Raw genomic sequence first — 23,056 nt, 5'->3', positions numbered from 1 at the left:
TGTCTCATCTCTGGAATTCTAGCCTCTCTCTCCTCCCTGTTTCTGTTTCTTTCTTTCTTTTTTTTTTTTTTTTTAATTTATTAGTTCAAATTAGGACCAAGCTTGTTTCACATGTCAATCCCTTCTCCCTCCCCTCACCCCCACCCCGACCTACCCCCCACCCCATCACCCTCCATTCCCCAGGCAGGGTAGGGCCCCCAACGGGGGCTCTGCAAAGTCCACCAAATCTTCCTGGGCTGGGCCTGGGCCCTTCCCCTACAATGAGACTGATGACGACTTTTTATGCCATCCTGGAGCCCTCATCCAGTGGCTGATGGAAGCAGAGGCAGACACCCACAGATGTACACTGAACTGAACTCTGGAACTTAGTTGCAGAGAGGGAGGAATGAAGATCAAAGGGGTCGGTACCATGCTGGAGAAACCTACAGAAACAGCTGGCCTGTGCAAGGGGAGCACATGGACCCCACACTGCTATCTGGGAGGCCAGCACAGGACTGATCCAGACCCCTGTTTCTGTTTCTTAAACCGGTGTTTTCCGGTCTTTGTCTCCGCCTCTCAGGTTCTGGTGGTCCTAGGCTTTTTTTTTTTTTTTTAAGATTCCCTTTTGTTTACTCCGTTGTCATGGCATCGGAAGTGACGCAGACGCAGGTGGCGCGCAGCGAGCCCACCTTCGCTCTGATTGACCGGCGATGCTGGCTGTCAGAGCAGCTCCGCCCCGCCCAGGTCTGGCGAACGGCCCCCCGCGGCGAGCATCCTGGGGGTGGCGATTTCCTTCCATCGCTGCAGACGGCTCGCACACGCTTCCTGCAGTGCGTCGTCACCGCCGATCGGTGTTCGAGACTGCGGGATCCCGGCGGGCAACGCAACGCTGCGCAGCAGGTGGGTCGGGCGGCCCGGCGCTCGCCCACGCGGGGAGGCAGGCATTCGGATGGTGGAGAGAGAGGGTCTGGAGGAGGGATGATGCCTGCCTTGTGCTGGGCTGGGCCGGAACGACCTTGGGGTCCCAGCTTGGGAGTGGGGTCCCAGGGGCTGTGTCCTGGAGGGGATTGAAGCGCCAAGGCCCTTGCGTGGGGGATGTGACCTCGGGCTAGTGTGCTTGAATTTGGGGGCCCGGACGGTGGGACTGGTGGGGGGGGGGAGGAGGAGGAGGCGGAGGAGGAGGAGGAGGCGGAGGAGGAGAGGAGGAGGAGGAGGAGGAGGAGGAGGAGGAGGAGGAGGAGGAGGAGGAGGAGGAGGAGGAGATGGCCTTAAGGCTTTTGGGTGGGGGTGTGGCCCCAGAACGCTGTAGCGTGAGGCTGGCGTGGGATGGAGCAGCATCGGGGGGTGTGGTTCTCATGTGTGGCATTGGGGGTGCCACTTGCGGGAATGCGGCGTGCTAGTGTTGTGTCCGGAAGGGCTTATCCGGGGGACACGTGGGCTGGGCTGGGCTCTTGGGGTGTGATTTTTATGGAGGCGGCGGACAGAGGGCGGAGTGCCACTGATTCTTAGATGTAGATTGGGGTAGAGTCCATGGGACCCTTCAGGATGAGAGACTCCAGCCGAGGAAGAGAGCAGGGCATTAGGAGAGTGGGTGGAGGCCGCCACTAAGCGCAGGTTCTGACGGGGGTGGGAAGTTCACAGGGGGGAAAGATGAGTATGTATAAAGGCCCGGGTAGGGCTTGGGGGACCCCTGTTTTTGTGTCCTCCTGGAGAGGCAGGGTTGAAGGTATCTGTAGGTACATGGGGCAGGAGGAGTAGGGAAAGTGTGTGTGTGTGTGTGTGTGTGTGTGTGTGTGTGTGTGTGTGTGTGTGTAGGGGAAGGTTCTGGGAGAGAGTCTGCAAGACTGAGGGGTAGCTAGGGGCTTTAGAGTGGGGGGGTCCTCTAGGTTACAGGGGCAGAGGATACTTTTGGGCCTCTTCTGTCTAGGGACCCCACTCCCAGCAGAGAGGTGTCTCAGGTGCTGTCTTGACCTGGAGGGTTTCCCGAGGAATAGAAAACATTAGTTTTCCTAGAGCTGCCTATGAAGGGGCAGGTAAGGGGTGCTGAGGGTTGGCTTTTTACACAGAACAGTTCCAAGGTCATAGAAATCCTTCCTACCCCGTGTCCACAGTCTACCTGTTAGTGTTTTGTCGCCTTTCCTTGCCTCTTCCATGCCCAATCCTCTCCTCTTAGACCTGTCTTCCTTAGGTTGGTTTTAATTGCTTTTGGGGGGCCACACTGAATGGTATAAGATCATCCTACCACATTCTAGTAATGTCCCGGGGAAGTTCCCTTTCCTGCTCTGGAACCAGAAGAGGGCCCCGTATTTCAGTGAACCCAGAGGCTTTTTTTTTTTTTTTTTTTTTAACAAAACAACAACAACAACAAAAACCAGGCCAGTTTGCTTAGGACATTTGTTTGATGCTGTGTGACCTTATTTGAACATACAGACTATATTCTTGGCAGGGGTCACAGAAAGCAACTATTTTAATAATGATCTCTTGTGTGCACTGTTGCATTCTTTTAAAGGTACATTTGCACGTTTTGTAATTATGTTAATATGTGTCTGGGTACAGGGGAGGCCTTGTGACTAGTTCCTGCTGTCCCTGTGAGATTAGTGTTCCTGGTTGTCATCACATCTAGTGGTCAGAAAAGATGGTGTTTTGTTGACAGGGCCTGAGAAGGATTTGTTTTCAGCTAAGGCAAGAAGCCGGGTGTTGGTGGCTCACACCTTTAATCCCAGCACTCGGGAGGCAGAGGCAGGCGGATCTCTGTGAGTTGGAGACCAGCCTGGTCTCCAGAGCGAGTGCCAGGATAGGCTCCAAAGCTACACAGAGAAACCCTGTCTCGAAAAATCACAAAAAAAGTGAAGGGTCAGCTAAGGCAAGAGCCTGCAACGAGGATTCCTTAGATGCTTAAAGCCAGCCTTGGGATTCGCCTAGCTCAGCCATCCACCCATCCACTAGTTTCCTTTTTTTTTTTTTTTTTTTCTCAGCTTCAGTATTTCATGCCCAGAATATAACTCTTGACACCTTGCTTGAGCCATACTTCTGTCTTCTTAAGCCTGTGTGCTGGACTCCAGGAAAAGCCCCAAAGCGGCCATAAAGTGCTAGTGTCATGGTATGTCACAATCCCTGACTTATTTGTATTGGGAGTATGGCCTCATTCAGGCCATTTGGTCCCACTGAGTCTTCTGCCTTATAAGTCCTTGTAGCAGTGTAACCAGGTCTAGGGTCAGGTAAAGTATGCTTAGGACTTAGTCTCTCTCTGTCTCTCTCTCTCTCTGTGTGTGTGTGTGTCAGACATTAGTTGTTTTAGCCTTTATCTCCTATCCCCAGGGAGGATATCACAGATTCATGCACAAAAAGTAAAGGTCTAGGATTTTCCACTCTTTTTACACTCCTAGTTATTATCAATATTTCATCCTGAAGTTTAAAATTATGCTAAATTCATGCACTAATCCCTAACGTGGGACTACCATATGCTACCAAGTACTACTGCTTACAAAACTATACACATCTCAAACTGGAAGACATTGGTGATTTTGTTACAAGTTCTTAAGCAACTTGTAACACTTGTCCGCAAGTATTAAAACACACACACACACACACACACACACACACACACACACACACACACACACACATATATTGCACAGATCCCATTTTTGTTTAGTAACTTCAAAAGAAAAACTGCCAGCTCCCATGGAGAAGGGAGGAGACAGGGCCACATGTGGAAGCCCAGCCCTAAAATGGTAGTTTTTGCTGATATTAAGAAGAAAACCAGGGCTGGAGAGATGGCTCAGTGGTTAAGAGTGCTGCCTGCTCTTCCAAAAGTCCTGAGTTCAATTCCCAGCAACCACAAGGTGGCTCACAACCATCTGTAGTGAAATCTGGTGCCCTCTTCTCGCCTGCAGACATACATGCAGGCAGAACACTGTGCATATAATAAATAAATAAATCTTTAAAAAAAAAAAAGAAGAAAACCCAAGCAAGACTATAAAATGAAAATGTACCCTACACCAGGCAACTACAGCTGGAACATCCCCAGGCTATGAAATGCCATCTGGTGCTAACAATGCAGGGCACAGGTGTAGGGAGACACCATAACCACGCCTCCCAAGGGCTGGCTACAGGTGTGCCTGACCAGGCCTGTCAGGGCGTGGTCAAGGTGAGGTCAGGATGACGCGGGATAGGTTTTTAAGGGGCTGCAAGGCACATGGGACCCCTTCTCCCTGGCCTGTCTGCTGTGCTGCCCCTGGCACTCTCTGGCTTGCTTTTGGCTGGTGTTTATTTGAATTAAGATATCTTAACCTTACAGACTACGGATTGGTTTTCAGCTCTATTAATACACAGGAGCATCTTTGACAAAGGGAACTCAACACTCAAGGTTTAAGCTACAAACGTGACGCATTTGGAGCAAAAGGTGACACCTCCTTGGTGGTGACAGCCCTGCCCAAAGTCCTTACCCCATAAAATTGCCCAATGTAAGGTGCAGGAACAGTCACCAGCTGGCTTCCATTGTCTTCTAAATGAAAATATAAGTGGCTGGGGTACTTAAAGAGAAAAATTTGGGTTATATTTTTGTTGCATTTTGAGACAAGTCTGTCATTCAGCCTGGCTTTGATCTTGTGGCCAATGCTCCTGCCTCAGACTCCAAAATGCAGTGGTTTCAGGTGTGGGGTATCAAGCCCAGCAATTTAGGTTAAATTTAACCCTTATTTCTCTAGTGTTGTATCATTATTTGCTCCCATTAAAAGGTTATTTATAATAAGTACTTAAGTAAAAACCTTCAAGTATAAAGTCAGATTTGTTGCCCAATCTGACCAAACCATTAAAATATTCAAATTTCCTAATTTTGATCCTTTCTATGACTCAAATTCACAGCACTGGGAAATGGTTCCAGAAATCAGCTCCAACAGCACCTGTTCCTAACTCATCCAGCAAGCTTAAAATTCCTTCTCTACTGGCAACCATCTCTCTTTTTTAAAATTAAGGTTTATTTATCATGTAGATAGTGTTCTGCTTGCGTATATGCCTACATATGAGAAGAGGGCACCAGATCTCATTATGGATGGCTGTGAGCCACCATGTGGTTGCTGGGAACCGAACTCAGGACCTCTGGAAGAGCAGTCGGTGCTCTTAACCTCTGAGCCATCTCTCCAGCCCCTCCCTTCCTGATTTTTATTTTAGTTTTTATGTCTATAAGTAAAAATCTAGAATTCTATTGACAGTGGTGAGCAGATTGCTTAGAAATAGTTCTGCACGAGACCTGGGTATTGTGGGTACATGGTTGTACTCAGACAGCCTCCTTTATTCTCCTGTGCCTGAGTGCACCATGTCTGGGGTCTCACTATGTGGACATCTGTTTTGTTGATGTCCTCTACTTTTCCTCAGGTATTACTGTCCTCTTCTGGGTACCTTGTTATTCTTGCCGTCTCTGCTGAGTTCTTGGCTAGACACAGTTGCATTTCTGTGAAGGCCTGGGAAGATGCTACCTTTGGAGAGGGCACTGGCCTCCCCTAGAGGCTCTCCACCTCACCCAGAACTACCTACTTTGCGGCTGGAAGATAGATTCCAACAGGAAGAGCCTAGCCAGCAGGAGGAACCCAACCAGGGGGAAATACTCATTAAACAACAAGAACCTAGCCAGCAGGATGAATCCATACAGGAAGAAGAACCCATCCAGCTGCTAGAACCTACTCAGAGGGATGAGCCCAACCAGGGAGAAGAATCCAGTCAGCAGGATAATCTTCCCAACCTGAGGGAAGAACTCAGTGAGCAGCAAGAACCCAGCCAGTGGGAAGGACCTGGCCAGGAGGATGTACCCATGGAGCAGGAAGAATCAATGCAGCAGGATGAGCCTTGCCTGTGGGAAGAACCCATGCAGCAAGATGAACCCATGCAGCAAGATGAACCCATGCAGCAGGAAGAGCCCATGCAGCAGGACAAACCCATCCAACAGGAAGAACTCATCCAGCAGGAGCCAGTTCCGCAGGATAAGCCTACCCAACAAGAAGAACTCATCCAGCAGGAGGAATCCATTCAGCAAGATAAGTCCATCTGCCAGGAAGAATTCATCCAGCAGGAGGAACTCATCCACCAGGAGGAACCTATCCAACAAGAAGAACCCATCCACCATGAGGAATCTATCCAACAGGAAGAACCCATCCACCAGGAGGAACCAATCCAACAAGAAGAACCCATCCACCAGGAGGAACCAATCCAACAAGAAAAACCCATCCACCATGAGGAACCTATCCAACAGGAAGAACCCAGCCACCAGGAGGAACCTATCCAACAAGCAAAACCCATCCACCATGAGGAACCTATCCAACAAGAAAAACCCATCCACCAGGAGGAACCTATCGAACAAGAAGAACCCATCCACCATGAGGAACCTATCCAACAGGAAGAACCCATCCACCAGGAGGAACCAATCCAACAAGAAGAACCCATCCACCAGGAGGAACCAATCCAACAAGAAAAACCCATCCACCAAGAGGAACCTATCCAACAGGAAGAACCCAGCCACCAGGAGGAACCTATCCAACAAGCAAAACCCATCCACCATGAGGAACCTATCCAACAAGCAAAACCCATCCACCATGAGGAACCTATCCAACAGGAAGAACCCAGCCACCAGGAGGAACCTATCCAACAAGCAAAACCCATCCACCAGGAGGAACCTATCCAACAAGAAGAACCCATCTACCAGGAGGAACCTATCCAACAAGAAAAACCCATCCACCATGAGGAACCTATCCAACAAGAAGAACCCATCCACCATGAGGAACCAATTCAACAAGAAGGACCCATCCACCATGAGGAACCTATCCAACAAGAAAAACCCATCCACCATGAGGAACCTATCCAACAAGAAAAACCCATCCACCATGAGGAACCAATTCAACAAGAAGGACCCATCCACCATGAGGAACCAATCCATCAAGAAGAACCCATCCACCAGGAAGAACCAATCCAACAGGAAGAACCCATCCACCAGGAAGAACCAATCCAACAGGAAGAACCCATCCACCAGGAGGAACCAATCCATCAAGAAGAACCCATCCACCATGAGGAACCTATCCAACAAGAAGAACCCATCCACCAGGAGGAACCTATCCAACAAGAAGAACCTATGCAGGAGGAGCCCATTCAGCAGGATGCTTCCATCCAACAGGAACTCATCCAGCCCAAAGAGTCAATTCAGCAAGAGCTGACCCTGCAGGAGGATGCCATTCAGCAGAATAAGTCCATCCAAAAGGAAGAATTTATCCAGCAGGAGGAGCTCATTCATCAGGATTCTTCCATTCACCAGGAACTCATTCAGCAAGAGGAGTCCATTCAGCAGGATATGTCCATCCAAAAGATAGATTTCATTCAGCAAGAGAAGCCCAGCCAGCAGGAGGAAGCCAGCCAGCAGGAGGAAGCCAACCAACAGAAAGATCCTACTCAAAAGGATCAACCCAGCCAACAAGAAGAGCCCAGCTATCAGAAAGAACCTAACCAGCAGGAAGAACCCAGTCAACAGGAAGAGCCTAGCCAACAGGAAGAGCCTAGCCAACAGGAAGAGCCTAGCCAACAAGAATTGCCTAGCCAACAGAAAGAGCCTAGCCAACAGGAAGAACCTAGCCAGCAGGAAGAACCTAGCCAACAGGAAGAGCCTAGCCAGCAGGAGGAACCCAGCCAACAGGAAGAGCCTAGCCAACAGGAAGAACTCAGCCAACAGGAAGAGCCTAGCCAACAGGAAGAACTCAGCCAACAGGAAGAGACTAGCCAAAATGATCAACCCAACCAACAGGACAAATCCAGCCAACAGGAAGAACCTAGCCAGCTGAAGGAAACAGAAACTATCACTGAGAGATCTGCTGCTGACCTTGAGTTTTCCCGCCTGCGCTTTCGGGAGTTTGTCTACCAGGAGACAGCTGGGCCTCACCAGACTCTGGCCAGGCTTCATGAGCTATGCTGCCAGTGGCTGCGGCCTGAGGCTCACTCCAAAGAGCAGATCCTGGAGCTGCTGGTTCTGGAGCAGTTCCTGGGCATCCTGCCAGACAGGGTTCGTCCCTGGGTGGTAGCCCAGTATCCTGAAAACTGCAAGAAGGCTGCCTCCCTGGTGGAGGGTCTCTCTGACATCCTGGAGGAGCCAGGTGAGGCCACCACCCCAGAAGAAAGCATGCCTTAGAGGAGACGGGCAGGAGGTCCTGGAAGGATTGGAATCTGAACATAGAGTTCAGACCCCAGCCGTGGCTTTCCTGAGAGTGTAGTCACCCCATGTGTTAAGGGGCACAGAAAAAAAAAATCCCTGAGCTGGTAAGGGAGCTCCTCAGGCACCAGGGAGCCGAGCCCCCACCTCTCTGCCCAGTGGCATCTCCGTCAGGCTTATCTCATGGACTAGGACCGCTGCCTTGGGTTCCTGCCCTCACATTTGCTTTCCAGATCTTAGGAAGGAGGAATGGAGGGTAGTCAAAGGCAGGTACCAGGCTCTTAAAAACTAGGTAACTATTCTGGGTGCATTGGTAGCTGGAGTTTTCCTCCAGGTAAAAGGGTGGGGCCTGAGAGGTGATGGTGTCTGGGAGCTCAGGGGCTTGGGTCATGAACCTTGGGTTCATACCTGGCCCATTGCGGATTTGCTGTGTGGTGAGGCTGTTAGCGTGTGTCTCAACCTATTGGAGACACTGTTGCCTCGATTGTACACAGGGATTATGCTGTGTTCCCTGGGTGGATCATCGTCTTCATTCAGCGAGGGCGACAATGAGAGGTGTCCTGAGCCCCTGCTGCTACCAAGTGGGTTGTTGAGTCCCAGCAGAAACCTAAGACCTAGGGACACCCTTGTACGCCATGATACTTGTAAGTAGCAGCAGTCCTGTAGCCTTGGCTGGCCTCCACTGAGCAGACGGACAGAGTCTGTGGTTGGGAAAGGGAGGGTCTGGTAGAGGCAGGTGGAGAGCCACAGGAGGCCAGGTAGCAAGGCAATGATGTCTACTGTACTTGGGACTTACTTCTGTAGATCATTGTGTATGCTAGACGTGTTATCATTTTTTTTTTTTTTTGTGCTCAATTTGTCTTGCAAATGAGAAATACTTTCATTGTAGATATAATTCAGTGCCGGTATAGGACGGTGCCCATTAGCAGCCTGAGGCTCGGAGTTAAAATCTTAGTACTGCCCCCAATTTTTTTTTCTCCTTACCCCATCCTGGAGGGTGTCTTTTCTTGTCTTTTTCTCCATCACATCTGTAAGACTATGGTGTACTTGTGCCCTCTCATTTTCTTTTTTTTTTTTTTACTTAAATGGGGCAGCTGTGGTGAAAAGTTTTGGCTCCTCAGCTGCTCAGCATTCCCTATCTCAGCCTTTCCATTTTGCTTTTTCAAAATGGGCTACAGTGCATTGGTGGCGCACGCCTTTAATCTCAGCACTCGGGAGGCAGAGGCAGGTGGATGTCTGTGAGTTCCAGGCCAGCCTGGTCTCCAGAGCAAGTGCCAGGATAGGCTCCAAAGCTACACAGAGAAACCCTGTCTCGAAAAATCAAAAAAAAAAAAAAAGGGCTATGTTATGATAAATCTTTCTGCCAAAAGCCGCCTGAGCCCCACCGCCATGTGTGAGCTTTACGCCAGCCGCCAGCCCGAGTTAGGCCCAAATGAATACACAGAGACTTGTATTAGGTTCAAAGCTGCTTGGCCAATGACTAGGATTCCTCATCTGTTAGCTCAGTCTTAATTATCATAAATCTATATATTTTATAAGACTTATCTTATCGGACGCCTTATTGGCGTCCCTCCTTGCCGGTGGCTCACATCCTGCCGCTGGAGGAGGAAGAGGAAAAAGGGACACTTCCTGTTTCTCCTTCGCTTAAATATGAGTCTCCTTGCTATGTCACTTCCTGCCTGGATCAGCACTTCTCTACTACATTTCCCAGAATCCTCTTTGATTCCTAGTTCCATCTAACTTGCTGTCTCATTGGCCAAACAGTATTTTATTTAACAATCAATAAGATAAACATACACAGTACATTCCCCATCAGGGCTACAGTATCATGGCCTTATTGCGGTTACTCTAGCGTGCATGGCATGGTTTTCTAACAACCACTGAATGCAGGGCACACACACTTTACATTCATGTAATTGTCCAAAACCTTTGTGATACATTTAAAGCTAGCCTAGTAGGGTGCCTGCTTGCCCTGTTTTTTTTTTTTTAATTTAGAGAATACTTTATTAGTTTTTGTAATCAAACCCACGTAGATAAGACCTTACATATTTAATACAGTGCGTTACCCTGTACAAATGGAAAAAAATTGAGTTCAATATTTCTAGACCAATATGGTTGTTAAGTTCTGTACAATGCCAACTCGACACAGTAAACTGGGATACTTTTTTCCAAAGTTAACAGCTCAGCTAAAATTTCCAAAAATTCAAATTATATATGTGTGTATATATATATATATATGTATATATATATATGTATATATATATATGTATATATACCAATAATGGCAGTATGTTATGCATCAATAGCAGCAACAGCTTTTCCTGGTTCTGCAGTCATTTGAACAAAATTGTAGAGACATCCAGCACTCTCCATTTAAAAAAACAAAAAACAAAAAAAGTAAAAAACAAAACAAAATCCCAGAAAACAGCACAGTTCTGTTACTCGTGTGGTACCTGGCACCCTGTGTGTTGTTTAACATTTCTCCCAGTCTAGTTGGCATAAAAAAGGAGTCCCTCCTTCGTGATCTAAATTGGCATTTCTAGGGTCACTCTTGAGCTTCAGTGTCTTTGTTTGTTTTTTGGTCTTCAAGACAGAGTTTCTCTGTGTAGCCCTGGCCACCCTGGCATTCACTTTGTAGGCAGAGCTGGCCTCAAACTCAAGAGATCTTCCTGCCTTGGCCTCCCAAATGCTGGGATTAAAGGCGTGCACCACCACCCGGCTGTCTTTATGTGTTTTATTGTGTCCTCCTTGCCTTGTCAATTGGGGATGAATGCTGTGTTCATTAAACTTTGGGACCCGTGACATGTACAGGAGGAAGCCTTTCTATATTTGTCCCAGGGTGGAGTGTGGGAGGCAGTGGGAGATGCTTATTTTGGAGATCCACAGCCACTGGAAACTTGTCTCCTCAGCTCCCATCCTTCCAGCCTGGCCTACTCTGGAATCTGTACATCTGGATGAAGAACATCCAGGAGCAAAGATTGAAGAGGCTAACTCTGCCACAGCTGAGCCAGAGGTAGGTAAAGGAGTCACTGCCGGCCCTGGGAGGCTGATCTTGTCCTGCCACTCACATGGTCTTTGCCTTCTGATTGTTGTTCTTCTCTCAGTATTAATACCCTGTCACAGCAAAGTATGTATGAACCCAAACATCTTTAATGCCGTGGCTAAGAATTGCTGCCCTTGTGGAAACTCGAGGGTTGAACCTAAGGAAGGGCATTGCTTCAGTGTCACTTGGGGTAGGGTCAGAGCTGCTGTTTCAGAAACCATTGCTATTTCCACAGGAGCCTCTACAGTCAGAATGGGAACAGCTGGACCCCACAGAAGATAACCTGACCAGTTACAGCAAGCTGCTCCTGGGGGGTGAGGCCCACCTCCCACTGGCTCACGTTCCACCCCGCGTCCTCTTTCAGAACTGTTGGCATGGAAGATTCTGAGCCTGTCCCACGAGCTGTAGTTGGGGCACCAAGGGTGATTTAAGTGTTTGGAGCTGAACACGTTTTAAGAGTCTTCGAACTAGGATTTGTTTGCCAAGGTTACCACTTGTCCCGGTCTACACTTTTGAGTTTGTCTCAGCTCTGGGGCTTTGTTTGCAGCCTTGGCCTGTGAGAACTGGAGTATCTGGATTTGGAAAGGCCTCCTGGCTCCAACCTTCTAACACCCTCACCTTGGTACAGAGCTGGGCCTGGGAATGATCTGGAACTTTGTAGCGAGGCTCATATCTAGCTAGACTCCTGAAGTCTTTTCTGAGTCCTAACCCTGAATTTTAGTTTTGTTGGTACCGGGGATTGATCCAAGATCTCACAAATGCTTGGCGTGTGCCCTGCTACTGAGCCCATTTTAATGCTATGTCTTTATCTTTGCACCCCCCCCCCCCCAACACATTCCCCATTTCCTACCTGCTCATAGCAGCCTCCAGCCTCACATAAGATCGTCCTCTTTGCCTCTGCTGCCTTTGTTAGAAATCTCAGCTTTCTAGGGGCTCTGACTAGAGGGCAGCTTTGGTGGTGGTGACAGGGGGTGGGGGTGGGGGAACAGGAATTGCCTCTGTGCAGAGAAAAAAGGTAGTTGCAATCTGGGTCCCAGAGACCTAACAGGACACAAAGCGTCTAGCTTTCTTTGTGCTTCCTTTGCTTTTTTTTCCTCTCTAAACCTCAGGGTGTCAGTTGTTCCAGGCTGGTTCATCCTCCACGCTGGATACAGAGGAACCAGAGGGACCCTGTGTGGCCGAAGAACGGCCAGGAGGCAGCCTCTCAGGTGAGATTGAGTTAGGTGGTGACCGAAAGGGACCTGGTTGGGGCATAAAGGGAACACAAAACTTGGGATGGCACTCCTCACACTTTCGTTAGCCTCAGCAGAGACTCTAGCTTTGACTTTATTCATTTTGTTACTTCTTGCTGCATAATGAACGCCTCTAAAACATGTCACCCAAAAGGTTACACATTTGTGATCTGTCAACTGACTGAATTCAACTCTGTAGCTCTTCTCCGCCTTTTTTTGTGGTTCTGAGGGCCACACATAAAACCCACCGTCGTCCAGGGGCCTGTCTAGGGCTCAAATGTCCCAGCGGTCCTCCACACACTGCCTGGATGACACTGGCTCTCAGTGGAGCTGAGTTGAAGCAGTGGCCATCAGTTTTTCTTGTCTTTGGCCGGCTTTGGCTTTCTCACAGATGCCGCTGGGTTTCCTGGGGAGAATCCCAGAGGGTTAGCACATACCATACTTCTCCATGTTTCCTGTTCATGCTACTGTTTCATTGGCCACGGTTGATTCCAGGGCCAAGCCAGAGACTAATGATGGTTCACTGAGGGCCGTGGGTAAACTGAATGACTTACCAAGGCTCATTTGGTCCTTACCGGTGACAGACATGTCCCCTGAATCCTCATAGTTCTTTGCACCCTCCACTGCCAAGTTGAAAGACTGATTCATATCCGAATGCATCGAAGCAGGTAGGAGCCTCCTCCTCACCATTGGGATCTCTGCCCAGAGTAGAGTCACATGGTCACCTTAACCTCCAAACACCCTTCCAGTGATGGTCAGCAGTGAGCTCAGCAGACATTCAGGCTTCAAGAAGAGCGTGCACATTGGGAGGGGCCAGGAACAGATACTGGGTCTTGTGAGGCTTGAGATAACTGCACTCAGCTGCTGCTCGATGTCTGAGTTGTAAGGCGGGTTAGGCTGTACGTGTCAGCGTCCTTATCTGACGCCCCTTCCCCTGTGCTCAGCCCTTTGGGCCTCACGCTTTATTTTCTTGAGTTCTGCTCGCCAGGTTCTGTCTCAGCCTGGGAGGTAGGACTGCTCACATCATTTTGGCTTTGTTCCAGGCAGCACCGGGCAGCGGGAAAGCAAAGGAAATGTGTGTGAGGAGGTCTCCATGGGGGACGCACTGATGGAGAGACTTTCGGGGGATGTCCCTGTCGATACTGCCGAGGAGGAGGAGGAGCGGCTACCCCAGAAGGCTCTGGATGCTGAGGATGAGGATTCAAAGCCTGCCGGTCCCCAGAGGCAACCAGTTATCCCGCAATCAGCCCGGGACGAGGATACCACGCATCAAGGCACTGGGACAAAGAGGCCCCATCCGGATGATGAGGATGAAGAGGAGGACCCCGAGTGTCCTTCCAGCGCCAGCAGCTATAAGCTGCCGTTTGAGGCTGGGAAGGTGCTTCGCGTGGATGGGCATGACTCTGGGAAGGACCCGGGAACTTCTGCGGGATGCCCCGCAGCTGATGAGTGTGATACGTCCCAAGGGAAGCCCTACAGGTGTAGCGAATGTGGGGAGACCTTTGCGTGGATCTCGAACCTTATGGAGCATCACGAGAGCCACAGCACTGAGACGTGCCCTGTGAGCCAGGACTGCTAGGAATCCTTTCAGTTCAGCCTGGCTGTGGGTCAAGCCTAAGAGGCATATACAAAAAACAAACAAACAAAACAAAACAAAAAACAAAAAGCCACGCCCAGAGCCCCTCTGCCACAAGCAAAGCTCACAGGCGAGAGGATTGACAGCTCCTAGTGTGTGGGTGGTTTTCCCTGTTCAACCGGAGGGGTAAGGATGAGCAGCTCTGCTGTGAGTATCCCGTGGCGTGACAGTTGTAGCATGAGCGATCCTTGAGGCTCACGTGTGGTGGCAGCTTCCTGTGGTGTCTACGGGCACATCTGGGTTTACTTTCTGGATGCCAATGTGCTGAAAGCAACTGGAAGTGGGCATGGCCCATAGGAAGCCCTCATCTTGGAAACACACCTCCCGTTAACGTCCTGTCCTGTAAGCCATCGGATGGAAGGGAAAACTCCTTTTACGTAGTGTTTTAATACAACACATACTCTGGTCATTTGACATTGTACAAAGTGTGGAGTTGCCTTCAAGCATGCGATCCGTTGGCGCTTTCTTGAGCTTTTCTCGCCTCAGTTGCTTCTCCTGGAGATCCCTGTTCACACATAATTCCCGCCATCTATTTGGCCTTTTTTTTTTGTAAATATGCGATGTCAGGTTTTACTTCTGAGTCCTCAAGAGCAAAAGCTCCTGAGTTCAAGTCCCATGTCTTTTAATGTATGCAGTCGTTTGCAAAGATCACAAGCAATGTTTATTTCAGACTGGGTTTCAACCCATTAGTGTGGATTGTGAAATCCAGACAGCGGATGGCCACTGGCATGACAAAGCAGAATAAAGTAGTAAAGGCAAGTATTGTCTTGTGAAACTTCTCAGCCGTGTATCTAATATGAGAGCTGGCTACCATGTTAAATGTATTTACTAGGGGGTGTGATCAAACCGGCTTTAGAAATACTAACAAAGGTCAAAGAAAAGTTCTGTATCTGAGCTAAGAGAGCCAAACGTGGCCTACATAGGTGATCTCATGGTTTTGCTTTAACTTCGGATTACAGCATTGTTTCTGTTGCCTTACCATACATTTAATTGCCCTGCAGATACAGACAGGTGTCTCTTTCTAAAGTTTTGAAGAGGCAATTTATGTAGCCCCCCAATCAGAGGCTTACCCTAATAAAGGATTTATTTCTTCATTCGTATTATAGCTTATTGTTTTGGGATTGTGCAGCGGCTTCTTGGGGTGTTAGTGACAGGGACATTCTTCTCTCTGCAGTGAGTCTGAGATTCAGATACCATCCCTGCTGTGGCTTTCTTTCCTATGGGACTCGTAGAACATGTGAAGTCTGTTCCCTTTACCTGGGAGACAACTCAAATCTCTCTCCCTCACCAAGCCTTAGAACAGTGGTTCTCAGTCCGTGGGTTATAACCCCTTTGGGGGGTCACATACCAGATACCCTATCCATATATTTATATGACAATTCATCACACTAGGAAAATTACAGCTAGGAACTAGCAACAAAATAATTTTATGGTTGGAGGTCACCACAACCATGGCCTTAAAGGGTCACCTCAGTGTTAGGAAGGTTGAGAACCACGTCCTCAGAGAGAACGATCAGATGGCGTCATCACATATAAGGATCCTGGCGCTGCCTGTTTCACTCTGCTAAGCTGAGCTAAACTTTGCTGTGGTGAAAAAGCCTAAATGTGTTTTCCTAACGCCATTGCAGGTACAGACCTGCTGTCATTGAGAGATTTTCCGGTGCTATATCCTGGTACTCAATCTCTTCCGTTTCTTTTGTGTAAGTGAGCCAGAGGGAGGTCTGTGTTTCTATTCTAAAGTTGAACTTCCAGGAAAAGAACAAAAATAATGACTACAAAGGCTATCTGTGCACATCTTACCCCAGACCTGCTGTGACTAACAGTCTACCCAGTGTGCCCTGCTTTGCGTGTGTACATACTTCCTCCTCTATCTGGAGAGTGTTTAATGCCCGTGTGCCTCCGCTTGTGATAACTGATTTGCTTACCTGTTTAGAGTGTTTAGCAATATGTGATAATGTAAGTATCCTACTCTTTTGTTTTGGTTTTTTTTCGAGACAGGGTCTCTGTGGCTTTGAAGCCTATTCTGGCACTCGCTCTGTAGACCAGTCTGGCCTTGAACTCCCAGAGATCCACCTGCCTCTGCCTCCCGAGTGCTGGGATTAAAGGTGGCGTGCGCCACCAATGCCTGGCAAGTATCCTATTCTTAATCAAAATTCTAGCCCCGTGTTCATCATTGATTGACAACTGCCTAAATCAAGTCCTTACCATGAAATTTGTGAAGTGATTCTCTCTTCATGTTTATCGGGGGTTCCCAGCATTCTATAAGCTCACTCTCTTTTTGTTACCTGGACCATGGATTCCTGAAGCCCTGTGTGTGTGTGTGTGTGTGTGTGTGTGTGTGTGTGTGTGTGTGCATATATATATATATATATATATATATATATATATATATATATTTAAGTAGATTTAGGTCCTAGAGCCCGTTAAGGTACGTAAGCTGATATTTTCTACACAACTATCTGTGGTCACCCAGGGAAGAAGCAGGGGAAGGATGAGTCAGGAAACAAAGGCGGCTGAAGAGTTGGACAAAGGACCAGCAATTGAACTGCTGTGTCTGGTAAGGTGGGTACGTGCATCCAGTCAGTACCTCAAATATAGCTCCAAAGAATTGATGTGCTGCAAGTGACTGGCACATTGGATTTCAAAGACCGCCTACGCGTTAAGTTTTGTATGTCAGAATGGTAATATGGAGCATACAGGGGTCAGTACAGGGGTATATATTAAACTAATTGCACCTGCCAAGTAACTGCAGCTGATCCTCCTGTCTCTGGTCCTGTCTCTTCTGCTCCTCCTGTCTTGGTCTCCCAAGTGCTGGGATTATAGGCCACCCACTAGGCTAGCTGTGACATTTAAGTTAAATTTTATATTTTTTTTGAGGCAGTCTCTTGCTATATATATAGCCCATGCTGGCCTTGAGTGTGTGTTCCTGCCTCTGCTTGCATAGTGCTGGGATTATAGATGTTCATCAAATGTAAGCCCTTGAGACAGTATTACGTGTGTGTGTGTGTGTGTGTGTGTGTGTGTGTGTGTGTGTGTGTGTGTATGTGTAGTTACATTTAGAACAACTTTTAGGCTACCATACATGTATCATACATGTGTAGCTCAGTTTTGTCTTTTCCCATTTGGGGGTCAAATCCTGGGCCATGTGGTACTTGCTAGGCAAGCACCCATGCACACCACTGAGCTCCATTTCCAACTTTTACAGTTTTTGAGACAGGGTTTCACTGTATAACCCAAGCTGGTCTTGAACTTGGCAGTGCTCTAGTCTCAGCTTCCCTAATGCAGATATTTGCCACCACATCCCACATTTAAAACTCTGAATTCCAAAAAGGCATCCCGCAGGTATACCAAAGAACAGCGTCGGAAGACTTAAACATGCCCCATTCTAAGAGAAACTTCAGAATAGTTCATTTATATGTTAGCACTGTGATTATTAAATAAAACTGTCATATGTAAACACTACTGATGAGAAACTTCAGAACAGTTAGAAATTTATACCCTAGCACCATGATTAACAAAATAATATCATTGGATTCAAACACTATTGATAGCTTAGTACCCAAACCAGCCAATATTCTTTCTAATAAATATGACAAGTCACCATTTATAGGTTGTGGTTTTTTAGAAAACTGTGGATTTGGTGTTCAACAAAATATTGTGGACTTTCAAGTTTAATATAAAAACAAAATGTTGAAGCTAAATACTAAAATGAGCTTTCAGCCAGGTGGTGGTGGCACACACCTTTAGATCCAGCACTTGGGAGGCAGAGCAGGTAGAATTCAGTGAGTTCACGAGTGAGTTCCAGGACAGGCTCTAAAGCTACACAGAGAAACCCTGTCTCGAAAAATCAAAACAACAGCAAAAAAGCAAAAGCAAAAACCAAACCAACCAAACAAAAAAACCCAACCCAAACCAAACCCCCCACCCCCTGGGGGAAAAAAAACCAACTCAGGAGCTTTCAAGTTGAATATAAAAGCAAAAGTTTGCCACTTGTAGTGATGTACTCCCAGAAGTTAGGAGACAGAAACGGGCACCAAGAGTTCAAGGCCAACCTAGGCTACACAGCCAAGTTCAAGGCTACTCTGGGCTACCTGAGACCCTGTCTGAAAAATAAATGCCAAACTAGTAACAAAAACAAAAGGTTACTGGACACTGAGATAAACAACCAATGAAAAACTGCTTCAGGAAGGAATTAGTTTGCACATTTTTCAAAAAAGGAAATCTTAAGAGAACACAGGATTCCAACGTGAGGGACTATTGTTCATGAGGTGGTAGCTTAGCAACTGAATAAATCTTCCCCTTTACGTAAAACAGCAATATCTGCATTTCTAATACCACGCTTTTTCTAGTAAAATTTGAGAGCAGAGTGAAGTCACCTAAGAATCTGTGAGGCTCCATTTAAGTAGTTCTATGTCTGAAATTTTCTCAGACAAAGCGTTTAAATCTTATTGCACCTTAGTTAATTTATGGTACTATTACGATACCTGGCTTAGTTTCTGTTTTTAGTAGGCTGATGTTTTGGAATATGGAGCTGAACTCTGTGGCACTGTCTGATGAGGGTATAACTCTTACCAATTTATTTAAAAAAATCAGCTGTGTGCTGGGACAGTGAAGTGTTAGCAGAAATTCTGTGAAGATGCCGTTTATTTTGGAAACACTTTGCGGTTGTATTTTCCTAGGACTATCGGAGTCAACCTGAACTGTTCCTACGCACGACTTCAAGAGTAGGATGTGCTGGAGAGGTGGCTCGGAGGTTAAGAGCACTGACTGCTCTTCCAGAGGTCCTGAGTTCAATTCCCAGCAACCACATGGTGGCTCACAACCATCTGTAATGAGTTCTGGTGTCTCTTCTGGTGTGTAGATATATATGGAAGTAGAATGCTATATACATAATAAATAAATAAATAAAATCTTTAAAAAAAGAGTAGGATTGCAGGAATAAATTCTAACTTCATTTAGTGCAAGTTTCTAATCACTTTGAACAGCTCTGATGAGAAATATAGTGAATCCTTGAACACAAATGAAGACAAAAACCATCAATAGACCTGGACTTGTTCAATTTCTTATTTAGAACATATTAATGAGCATTTTCAAAGTTGATGGACCTCAGTGTTGATGGTGTCCACATTTTTCTTACTGTGTAGATCCAGGGACGACTTTAAGCTTGATGGTCACTGTCATTTCTGAGACCTCTGAGGAGAGTGTGGTACCTGACAGCTTCTGTATATTTGTGTTCTCATAAGGATGACAATGGTGAGTCTAGTACCGGGTGGGCTGGCTTAAGGCTTGCCCATGTGGAGTAGGTATGAGTTCTCTTGGTGTTTGGTAAGAGAAGAGCTGTGTGTGGAGGTTTTGCCACAGTGCCTGCACGCATGTAGTTTCTCTCCCGTGGATCCTCTGGTGCTGACTAAGATCAGAGCTCTGACTGAAGGCCTTGCTACAATGCTGACACTCACAGGGCATTTCCCAAGTGTGAGTCCTTTCCCACTGGCTGAGTGATGAGCTGTGGCTGAAGGGTTTCCTATATTTCCTTGGTTGTGAGTCTTCTGGTGTTCCATAGGAAGGGAACTCGGGCTGAAGGCTCTGCACTCACTACATTCAAGGAGCTTCTCTCCTGTGTGTCTCCTCTGATGGTGAATGAAGGGCGCGAGCTGGCTGAAAGCTCCGCCCCATTCATTGCATTCATGGGTTTTTTCTCCCCCCCCCCCCCCATGAATTTGCTGATGTTTTGTTAGAGCTCAGCTGTGGCTGAAGGCCTTGCCACAGTCACTGCATTCATAGGTTTTCTCCCCTGTGCTATTCTCTGATGCTGAAGTAAAGTGTTCTACCTAAAGGCCTTCCCACATTGGCTACACCGACAGCTTCTCTTCTGTGTCTGTTCATGCTGGCTGAGAGGGGAGCTATGACTGAAAGGTTTTCCACACTTTTGGCATTTGTAGATTTTTCTCTCCACTATGAATCCTCCGGTGCTCAGTCAGGAGGGTGCGCTAACAGAAGGCCTTCCCATGCGCACTGCATTCAGAGGGCCTTCCTTGTGTGTGGGTTCTCCGATGCTGACTCAGTGGTGTGATCTGGGTGAAGACTCTACCTCATTCATAGCATCCATAGGGCTTCTCTCCAGTGTGGATTTGATGGTGTTGGGTCAGGGATGAGCGATGGTTCAAGGCCTTGTCACCTTCCTAATGACAGGGCTTCTCTCCATCGTGGATTCATAGGTGCTGCACCCAGCACCTATGTGGATAATTGCTGAAAAGCCTTCCCACATTCACGACACCCAGGGCTTCTCAGCTGTGTGAGTCTGCTTATGCTGGTTGAAGGGCATCTGAAGGTGAAGGATTTCCTACATTGGCTACATTCATATGGCCGCTCACCTTTGTGAGTTCCCTGGTGCTGGATTGGTGGGGCAATCGGGTTGAAGGTCTTTCCACACTGAGAAGAACGTTTATATATATATGGTTTCGCACCGGTGGGGATTATTTAGTGTTTGGTTAGTGCCGAACTGTTTGGGAAACATTTCACATTCATGACATGAAAGGGGTCTTTTTCCTTCTCCTGTGTGTATTTGGTGTTGTCCAATGAGTGTTAAACCGTGACTAAAGGCCGTTAGACATTTCTAGCGTTTGTAGAGTTTCTTCTTCTTCTCCCACCCGGTCCCCCTCTCCCTCTCCTCCTCCTCCTCTTCCTCCTCCTCCTCCTCCTCCTCCTCCTCCTCCTCCTCTTCTTCTTCTTCTTTCAGTTTCTGATTGATCATTTGAGCCCAGCTTCTCCCTTCCCATGTGTCCCCACACGTAGTTTTGTTTTTCAAAAGTCATTGGTTGAGCCGAGAGATCAGTCCCCAGACTCAAGTTTTCCCCAGCCCCATTCTTTTCTGTTTTCTAAGTGGGTATTTTCTCAGGAATGAAAATCACCTGCCTCACTTACCTCTCTCACCTGCATTGTCAGGGACCCCAGTTTTCCTGACCGAAAAAATACTATTGGATAATTTTCCAGAGATGCTTTGTTTGGGATCTGAAAATCTGTTTTATCTGATTTCTAAATCCGAAAGAAACAAGAAATAGAAATATCCCTTAAAACCCTTTCCAGGGCTGGAGAGATGGCTCAGCAGTTAAGAGCACTGACTGTTCTTCCAGAGGTCCTGAGTTCAGTTCCCAGCAACCACATGGTGGCTCACAACCACCTTGAATGAGATCTGGTGCCCTCTGCTGGCATGTAGGCAGAAGATTGTATACATAATAAATAAATAAAATCTAAAAAATAAAAAACCCTTTCCAAGAGAAATGAGTTTGTGTGAGTTTGTGTATATATGTGTGTGAAACCTGGAATGGCTTGGTGGTTAAAAATACTTATTCTTGCAGAGGACGTAGGTTTAATTTCCATTACCCACTCACGTGATCAGTCCACAACCATGTATAACTACAGTTCCAGGGAATCCAATGCCCTCTTCTGACCTCTGTAGGCACCATGCATGCACATGGGACACATACATACTTGGAAGCACAACACTTATACATAAAATAAAATTGAAATTTACATATTTATATAGATTTTAGCCAGAATGGAGGCACATACTTGTCTTCCTAATATGCAAGGAGCTGAAGCCGTAGGATTGAAAGTATTGAAAGTCTTTGGGTAGTGGCATACCCCTTTAATACCATTGTTCAGGAGGCAGAGGCAGGTGAATCTCTCAGTTTGAGGCTAGCGAGTTCCAGGATGTCCAGGGCTACAACGAGAAACCCTGCCTAAAAAACAAAACAAAACAAAAAACAAAGCAAATATTGAAGTCTGAGGGGCTGGAGAGATGGCTCAGAGGTTAAGAGCACCGACTGCTCTTCCAGAGGTCCTGAGTTCAATTCCCAGCAACCACATGGTGGCTCACAACGATCCGTTATGAGATCTGGTGCCCTCTTCTGGTGTGCAGATAGACATGGAAGCAGAATGTTGTATACATAATAGATAAATAAAATCTTAAAAAAAAGTCTGAGGCCAGCTTAGATTATATAGAATATACTTCAAAATAACAGAAAAATTGAACTGTCTTATGAACTAAGAAAGAAACAGGATCCCTACAGGGTAGAGATTCTGTCCATCTGGGTAGACATACTATATGGACTGATAAAGGATCACTGCTCAACCTATGAAACTACTACTCATTTTCTTAGCACTTGTCAAAGTCTATAATTTTACATCATTCTTTATGTATTGTGTGACCTCCCTGACCAAGCATTAATTCTGCAAAGATGGTAACTCAGCTTCACTCATATCAAGTTCCCAGAAGCCCGAGACACAGTGCAGGCATTTGCTTTTTTTTTGTTGTTTGTTTGTTTGTTTTCGAGACAGGGTTTCTCTGTGGCTTTGGAGGCTGGAACTAGCTCTTGTAGATCAGGCTGGCCTCGAACTCACAGAGATCTGCCTGCCTCTGCCTCCCAGGTGCTGGGACTAAAGGTGTGCGCCACCAATGCCTGGTCTGAAAAATCTTCTCAAAGTTTGCTTTTAATTATGTAGATGTTCGTGAATTGGTGTGTGTGTGTGCTTGTGTGTGTGTGTTCCACCATGGTGGATGGATGAAAGACCCAAGCTAACATGGGGTTAGCTCATTAAACAACTGCAATAAAGCCCCGTGCAGTTTGCATCAAGCTTTCGCCTCTGCCTGGTGATTGGGGTGGCTGCGGTCCTGGACTGAGATCCTGGGGGCCTGAGCCTCCGGGAGTCTTTCAGTGCCCCCCCCCCACGATCGATATTCTCCCCTTAGAGGCGGCTTGGAGCGTTGGCTTTGCTTTCTTATTGGAAGTATTTATTCAGTATAATAAAATCAACATTTGTGTGAGCTTTGTAACGTAATTATTGAAATTGTGCCAATGAACCGGAGCACACTATTCCAAGATAATGTGCTTCCATTCACTGAATTGGTGCTTTCTGAAAATTCATTGTGGACAACAGGCACTGGGCCCACAGTGTAGCAGCAAACACAATAGGTGTGACAT

The 23,056-nt window shown here is 47.1% G+C and overlaps 1 protein-coding gene across 1 annotated transcript; it reads left to right on the top strand.

Moving 5' to 3' along the window:
- Window positions 1-5,363: 5,363 nt before the first annotated feature.
- Zscan18 (zinc finger and SCAN domain containing 18) lies at window positions 5,364-15,133 on the top strand. The gene is made up of 8 exons (XM_035449374.1): window positions 5,364-5,947; window positions 7,112-7,250; window positions 7,320-8,108; window positions 8,659-8,808; window positions 11,074-11,177; window positions 11,443-11,521; window positions 12,317-12,415; window positions 13,483-15,133. The coding sequence occupies exons 1-8, from the start codon at window positions 5,450-5,452 to the stop codon at window positions 14,016-14,018; spliced, it is 2,394 nt and encodes a 797-aa protein (XP_035305265.1). The 5' UTR covers window positions 5,364-5,449; the 3' UTR covers window positions 14,019-15,133.
- Window positions 15,134-23,056: the final 7,923 nt, after the last annotated feature.

This window comes from Cricetulus griseus, chromosome 9 (genome assembly GCF_003668045.3).
Source record: "Cricetulus griseus strain 17A/GY chromosome 9, alternate assembly CriGri-PICRH-1.0, whole genome shotgun sequence".
NCBI classification, from domain to species: domain Eukaryota; kingdom Metazoa; phylum Chordata; class Mammalia; order Rodentia; family Cricetidae; genus Cricetulus; species Cricetulus griseus.
Note: the sequence above shows the minus strand (reverse complement) of the source record. Positions and strands in the feature narration are given on the sequence as shown.